The sequence below is a fragment of the Otolemur garnettii genome, unplaced genomic scaffold (genome assembly GCF_000181295.1).
Source record: "Otolemur garnettii isolate 467f Iridium unplaced genomic scaffold, OtoGar3 scaffold00032, whole genome shotgun sequence".
Lineage (NCBI taxonomy): Eukaryota > Metazoa > Chordata > Mammalia > Primates > Galagidae > Otolemur > Otolemur garnettii.
The window spans coordinates 3176579-3184807 of NW_003852427.1; the positions used below are offsets into that span (position 1 = coordinate 3176579).

At 37.5% G+C, this 8229-nt stretch overlaps 2 protein-coding genes across 2 annotated transcripts in view; one reads left to right on the top strand and one right to left on the bottom strand.

Annotated features, from left to right (window-relative positions):
• ACAD11 (acyl-CoA dehydrogenase family member 11) overlaps positions 1-8229 on the bottom strand; it is an 82484-nt gene that overhangs the window by 31048 nt on the left and 43207 nt on the right. The window lies entirely within an intron of this gene.
• Positions 2982-7319, top strand: ACKR4 (atypical chemokine receptor 4). Its single transcript, XM_012804973.2, has 2 exons — positions 2982-3432; positions 6177-7319. The coding sequence occupies exon 2, from the start codon at positions 6186-6188 to the stop codon at positions 7236-7238; it is 1053 nt and encodes a 350-aa protein (XP_012660427.1). The 5' UTR covers positions 2982-3432; positions 6177-6185; the 3' UTR covers positions 7239-7319.

The following is an 8229-nucleotide window of genomic DNA, read 5'->3' on the forward strand; positions in this document are numbered from 1 at the left end:
CCCGCCACCTTAGGTGTATGTGGCTGGCGCCTTAGCTGCTTGAGCCACAGGCGCCGAGCTGGTATGCTTAAATTTAATTTAGTTTTAGCATTACTACTAACAACTCAAAATATAATAAAAAACATTATGAATTAAATACCATTTTACAATAAAATTTCCACTTGCTCAAAAAGAAATGGTTTATCACACAATCCCACAGTTAAAGCAAAAACAAATGCCATGTGTTCTTACACACACACACACACACACACACATACATATTCAAAAATGTTACATGGTACTGCTATTGCTATTATTATTATAAACAATGGTTGCATCCAAATAAATTCCAAATAATCAAATTGTAAAATACTAGAATAAAATAATATTTATCAAATCTCTAAATGGGAAAGAATTTTAAACCTTAAAAATGATAAATGAGGCTGGGCATGGTGGCCTATGCTTGTAATTCTAGCTCTTTAGGAGGCTAATGCAGGAGGATCACTAGAGGATCCTAGTTTAAGACCAGTCTGGCCAACATAGTGAGACCTTATCTCTAGAAAAAAAATTAAAAACTAGCCAGTAATGGTAGTAGACACCTGTAGTTCCAGCTCTTCTGGAGGCTGAGGCAGGAGGAACACTTGAGCCCAGGAGATTGAGGCTGCAGTGTGCAATGATCATACTGTGATGATCAAGCACTCTAGCTTGGGTGATAGGGTGAGACCCTGTCTCTAAAGATAAACAATAATGAATGAAATCAAAAGAAAAAGATATTTGATTTGTCTACAGAAAATTCTTGTATGTTTAAAAGACAAAATTAAAAATAAAAAAAAACAAAGTGAGAGAGAATATTTCAACATGTATGACAAAATGTATACAAAGTTATATCCCTAGAACATTAAAAACACCTGAAAATCAGTTTAAAGATGGGGAAAGAACACAATGGCAAAAAGATAGAATGAGAATAATAAAAGAGATTTTAAAAAAGTGTTTAACTTTACAGCTCATCAAATTAATGCAGAGTGCAGCAATAATGAAGTGCCGGTTTACCTGTTAACTGACAAAGATAATATACAACAGCAGTTTATGATCCAGTACTTCACACAGGGCAGGCAAGATCAGGAAAGTGGTACTGAATCTGTTACGAGTCATTTAAAAAGCAAAGCGGTAGTAAAACAAAACATTCTGGGCAGCGCCTGTGGCTCAAAGGATTAAGGTGCTGGCCCCATATGCCCCATATGCCAGAGGTGGCGGGTTTAAACTCAGCCCCAGCCAAAAACAAACAAAACAAAACATTCTATTGGCAAAGTTTGAGGGAACTAGGTACTTCCACGTAAAAGTGGGAGGGAGAAGAATTATGGAGTACAGTTTGGCAGTATCCATCAAAATACAGATTTACTGGCTCGGCGCCTATAGCTCAACCGGCTAAGGCGTCAGCCACGTACACCTAAGGTGGCGGGTTCGAATCCCCAGCCCGGACCCGCCAAACAACAATGATGGCTGCAACCAAAAACTAGCCGGGTGTTGTGGCAGGCGCCTGTAGTCCCAGCTACTTGGGAGGCAGAGGCAGGAGACTCTCTTGAGCCCAGGAGTTGGAGGTTGCTGTGAGCTGTGATGCCACAGCACTCTACCCAGGGGGACAGCTTGAAGCTCTGTCTCAAAAAAAAAAAAAAAAAAAATACAGATTTACTTAGTCTTTGACACCATCAATCCAACTTCTAGGATTTATCTTATAGTTACAGCTAACTGTTCCTGTCTGAAATGACAGAGGCACAAGATTCTTCATTGCAGTAGTATTATTTGTATTTGCAAAGAAATGGGCATAAATCAATCTCCACCAATAGGAAACTGTTGGAATATAGCATGGAATGTCCACATAACAGACTCTTCTAGAAAGAATAAGGAAGCTTTCTATGCACCGATATGAAAGAACTCCATGATCATTATTCAGTGTGAATAGTAAGAATACTATGCGTGGAAATGCACTGTAAGGAAAAAAGGAAATAGTTATAAATGTAGACACATCCTTCAACATTCTTCACATTCTTAATCTAGTGGGGTGAGGTTAAGTTCAGTTTGCCACAATATCTACAAAGATGCTTTCCACAACGTTATTTGTAATAACAAAAGAATGGAAACAATCTTAAGTCCCGTAATAGGAGGACAGTAAAACACATAAAACAAGGTTAGAGCAGTTGCTTGAATTAAAAATGGCATGAGTCTGAAATAACTTCTGCAGGTGGAGACTGAGTCTGGCCTTTCATGAGAACGTAAATAAAGCACCACCATGCAAATCTGAGGATAGTCAAATTCAAATAGACCATGAGGGCCAAATCTGCATAAATTTCTCTTCTTTCTTTTTTGTTTGGAAGCATGGAAAAACAGCTTCCTCAGACCAAAAGGTTTTGAAGTTTTGTATTCTAGTCCCAGAAGAAAAAGTTTACAATAGATGAAAAGAGATAAACCCTGGGGAAAGACACACTTTGGGATAAGCAGAGACACAGAAAGAGTTCAGTGAAGCCAGGAAGCATCTATTTAAGCAAAATATTAAATGACGTGTCATAGAAATGATAAAATCTACCCAAAAAGCGTAATGATTATTCTTATTTAGTCTTTGATAGTTTAGCCTTAAAAAGATAATTTTCTGGGCTAAAATCCTTTTTGTTTTCTTTCATAGATGGAAGAACTTTAGAGAATATTTGTTTTTCTTCCTTCCTTCCTTTCTTTCTTTTCTTTTCTTTTTTTTTTTTTTTTTTTGAGACAGAGTCTCACTCTTGTTGCCCTGAGTAGAGTGCTATGGAATCATTATAGCTCACAGCAACCCCAAAGTCTTGGGTTTTTGGATTTAAGTGATTCTTTTGCCTCAGCCTCCTGAGTAGCTGGAACAACAGGCATGTGCCACAACGCCTAGCTAATTTTTTTCTATTTTTAGTAGAAATGAGATCTTGCTCTTGGCTCAGGCTGGTCTTGAACTCCTGAGCTCAAAGGATCCTCCTGCCCTTGGCTTCCCTGAGTGCTAGGATTATAGGCGTGAGCCACTGTCCCTGGCTAGGAATATTTCTTTGGACATTATCCTCCAGTACTTGCTGGCTGCCTGGATGTTCTTGGGTGGATTCCCTTCTTGGTTTAGCAGCCAGTTGCTTAGCTGCAGGAACTTCCTTGCTCTTTTTGGCTAAGCAGAAACTTTGGAAGGTCTGTGGTTCTGGGAATAAGATGGAATTCATTCCAAGTTATAACCGAGGATATTTAAGAAGTTGAATTTAACTTGACAGGACGGTTTTACATAAAATAAAAGATGAAGTTCTCACAAGGTTAAATTTCAGGAAAGCCTTTGACACAAAATAAAGGCGGAGTGTAAAGTGAAAACAAAAGTACTCGAGTTAGAGAGGTCATTTGATTTTACTTGGCTGCACTCAACACTGCTTGCTCCCTCTGCTCTGCTCACTGAAACAGGTTGGTTCTTTCTATCTTTTTTTCATTGTGACTTGGTTATGATTTTTTTAAAGCCCAACGACTTTGTGTATTTACCTGTATAGTGGAGTCTTGATGCACAAAAGTTTAAATGCTTTCATGTGCAGAAAAGAGCTATCTGAAAACAGTTGTATGCTTTAATCTTAGAATGAAGATCTGAAGATAGCAAGAAGAAAATATGATTTTAAATACCATATTACTTGTCTGTAAAACTTTGTTAAGGAGAAAATAGGCTTGCTATACCCTTTTTTTCCTGCTTTCTTTTAAAAATACTAGTTTTTTTTGTTCTAATAATAAAAAGATTTAAATGTGTTTCTATATATCTACCAGAAGAATCATTTCTGGGAATAATTTTCATTCTTACTTTATTTACTCATACTTTTAGTAAGATTAATTCTTACTTTAAAATATCGTTCTTTAATATCTTATACTATCTGGCCATACTATTTCTTATTTTATTATCAGGTTTAAGATTTCTTTAATGAAAGAAAAGAACAAAGTTCATAATTGTGTTAATAATTAATGCAGAAGACAATGAAGACCAGAGTAGTCCTCCAGACTGGAACTTTTAAAATAACTTTTATGTTATAAACAGTCATTTAAATCATCAGCACCTGGGTTTTACATAATAAAGCGGTTCTTCTTTGTGGCATCTTTCCTCAGGGCCTTCTTTACTAATTTAAAAAGAATCAGCAGGTAGAAGAATGTTCCTTTGAAAATGTAGCATAAGTTGGCACACTTTTTAAAAAATAGTATTTTCATTATTGATTCTGTAAGAATATCTGAGATTCTTCAAGGGACAAAATAAACAGAGGAAGTTAGAAAAGATAAAGGAAAAGGAAAACAAAACAGCTCTAGAGTAAAAACATTGAAAGTTATTATTTTATACATTTTAAAACTTGTGAATTTTGTGCAAACTTACCTTAATACAGGGTGCTAATAGTCAGCGAATAGTCAATATAGTAGTATAACAACTTAATGTTGAGGCAGGAGATTCCTGGCATACCATCTATCCATTCTACAGTAACAATTGGATACCTTTAGTTTGACAACTATTTCCTGGGCACCCAGAGTGTGCCAGGCATGTTAATAAGGTTTTAATTAGAAATAGAAATCAAATAATTCATATTTGGGGAAACTTAGAGTCCAAGTGAACAAGGTAGACTGGGAAATACAACTTTTCGAGAGGATAGGGTCAGTTCTCTGAGAGGTATGTAGAGATTGTTTTACCTCAGGAAGGTCTTCTGAGGAGGGGACACCAAGATAATTGAGCAGGAATTAGCCCTTCAAGGGAAAGGCAGAAAGTAATGTGACAGATAAAGGAACAGAGCGATGGCACAGACAGGTGCTACAGCATGGTGTGTGCCAGCCAACTGCTGGCCACGTAGACAGGGGCGACAGCATGATGTGTGCCAGCCAACTGCTGGCCGCTTAGCCCTATCATTGTCTGTAGTGTGGAACACAGAGAGGGGAGAGGTGGCAGGAGCCATGGGTGTCACGTGAGGGAGGGAGTCTTGGGGGTCATGCTAAGGAGACTGAATAGGCCTCTCAGGCGAAGCCATCAGGCAAGGAGCTGAGCAGGGGAATGGCAGATTGGCAATTTAAAGATAGAACAAAACTGGTTTTGACGAGTGGGTGGCAGACAACAGGAATGACAGCAAGAGGATACCAATTAGGAAGGTTTTACAGCAGCCAGGTGGGAAACGGGATGGCAGGATTGTGCAGATGTGTGGACGAGTGCAGATTAAAAGGAGGAGAGACTCAAGACCCATCTGGAAGGTAGAATCAGAACTTAGGGACTCTGGGAAATGAGGAAAGAAGGTAAGAGAGAAGTCAAGAATACAGCCTAGCCGACTAGGGGATAAAGGTACTGCCAAAGGTGCTGCCAACCAGCAAAATTCAGAATGGATAATTATCCTGGGATGATTTATTTGTTTAAATTAAATGTATAAATAAATAACAAAAATAAAACTTTTTATAGCAACAATAAATATGTTTTAAATAAACAGAATTTTTTTGTTTTGAGACAGAGTCTTACTCCCTTGCCCTGGGTAGAGTGCTGTGGCAGCATGGCTCACAGCAACCTCAGTGCCTGGGCTCAAATGATTCTCTTGCTGCAGCCTTCCCAGTAGCTGAGACGAGAGGCTCCTGCCTCAACACCCAGCTAGTTTTTCTACTTTTAGTAGAGATAGGGTCTCGCTCTTGCTCACAGGTCTTGAATTCCTGTGCAATCTACCCATGTTGGCCTCCTAGAGTGCTGGGATTACAGGTGTGAGCCACTGTGCCTGGCCAGAATAACTTATTACTTATTTTAATTTTCATCTAACTTATTGTAGATCTACTCCATAAGATTCATTAAATGATATATATTCAAATTATAACATTTTTTATTCTTTTTAGTTAAAATCTAAATTTTCATCTTTTTAAAATAATTTTTACATAAAAATCTTCACTTTTATTTAGAATTTAGTGATTACAGAAATGTCCCAGGGTATTTCGTTTATCATCCCAGGTCCTGCACGCACAATTGTAAAAACAAAGGTTGAGTAACTAATCTTAGAGTTATACTCCAACGTGGCTCCAAGGAAAGCATTTTAAGAAGTGGGAGCTTCAGACTATGTTACAGCAACAATCTATTCTCTAGGGGAAGAACAAAACACATATTTCTTTTAAAGCAATATTAAAATGAGTATCTTGTGGGTTTTTTTTTTTTTTTGGCCATCTAGATTGGAGCCATGGCTTTGGAAGACAACCAGTCAACAGATTACTATTATGAGGAAAATGAACCAAATGGCACTCATGACTACAGTCAGTATGAAATAATATGTATAAAAGAAGAAGTCAGAAAATTTGCAAAAGTTTTCCTCCCTGTCTTCCTCACAATAGCTTTCATCATTGGACTTGCAGGCAATTCCATTGTCGTGGCCATTTATGCCTATTACAAGAAACTGAGGACCAAAACAGATGTGTACATCCTAAATTTGGCTGTGGCAGATTTACTCCTCCTATTCACTTTACCTTTTTGGGCAGTTAATGCAGTCCATGGATGGGTTTTAGGGAAGACGATGTGTAAAATAACTTCAGCCTTATACACAGTGAACTTTGTCTCTGGAATGCAGTTTCTGGCTTGTATCAGCATAGATAGATATTTGGCAGTAACTAAAGCCCCCAGTCAGTCAGGAGTGGGAAAACCATGCTGGATCATCTGTTTCTGTGTCTGGATGGCTGCCATCTTGCTGAGTATACCGCAGCTGGTTTTTTACACAGTAAACGACAAGGCTAGGTGTATTCCCATCTTTCCCCAACACCTAGGAACCTCAATGAAAGCTTCGATTCAGATGCTAGAAATCTGTATTGGATTTGTAGTGCCCTTTATTATTATGGGGGTTTCCTACTTTATCACAGCAAGAGCACTCATCAAGATGCCGAATGTTAAAATATTGCGACCCCTCAAAGTCCTGCTCACTGTGGTCATTGTCTTCATTGTCACTCAGCTGCCTTATAACATTGTCAAGTTCTGCCGAGCCATAGACATCATCTACTCCCTGATCACTGACTGTGACATGAGCAAACGCATGGACGTTGCCATCCAGGTCACGGAAAGCATCGCCCTCTTTCACAGCTGCCTCAATCCGGTCCTTTATGTTTTTATGGGAGCCTCTTTCAAGCACTACATTGTGAAAGTGGCCAAGAAATACGGGTCCTGGAGAAGACAGAGACAAAATGTGGAGGAAATTCCTTTTGATTCTGAGGGTCCTACAGAGGCAACCAGTACTTTTAGCATTTAAATGTAAAACTGCTCTGCCTTTTGCTTGGATACACATGAATGATGCTTCTTCCTCAGAAAAAACATCTGCATTACTCTGAAACTGAAATCTCAAAGTTTGAAACTTATAACAAAGAAGGGGCTGGGGGGAAGGGGAGGATGAAAGCCAACAAGAAGAGGAAATAAGATAGTAAATGGTCAAAGTGGTGGGAAAATTAAAATTAGCAGTATCAGAAAGTAGTAATAGGCATAAATGAATAAAAATACTCTTCTATAAAGAGGAAGGTTTTATATCTTGATTGCTATAGTGTTTATACAAATCTACACATGTCATAAAATAACATAGACTGACAGACACACATTGTATCAATTTCAATTTCCTGGGTTTGATATTATACTATAATTATATAAGATGGAACCACCCGGGAAAACTGGGTGAAGCGTACCCAGGATCACTCTGTACTATCTATGCAACTCCCTGTGAATTTATAATAATTTAAAAATAAAAGAAGTTTTTAAAAAGATAAAAATACCCCACTACGCCATAAATTAGACCATCTAAAACAGATTAATATAAAGAGGCTCATGTTAAGAGGCATTTATAATTATTTCTAATTATCTAAATTTTAATACAAGAACAATTTCCCTGTATAATTTTGGCATTTGAATAACTACACAACAGAACTTAACCTGTTTTTTTTTTTTTTAATTTTATAAAATCCCAGAAAGAAAACCAAAATAATACACAATAATCCTTTCTGACTCTTTCAGTACATTCCTGGTAATTTCTTAAAAATATAATTTCTTCCATGATGTCAATTTTCTTTGGTCATGATTGGTTATCCTGGTAAATGTTAGGCTTATCAAGTATACTCTAGAAACAATCCTCAAATTATCATACTTATCTAGGTTCAAATTTCTAAAACTTCCTAAAGAACTCATTCATTTATGTGAGTCTGCTGAGGGCTGGCTAAAACATATATTATCCTATGTATAAATGTCTTTTTTTTTTT

Coding starts and splice junctions, on each gene's coding strand:
- ACKR4 (XM_012804973.2), top strand. CDS start 6,186: ATGGCTTTGGAAGACAACCAGTCAACAGATTACTATTATGAGGAAAAT.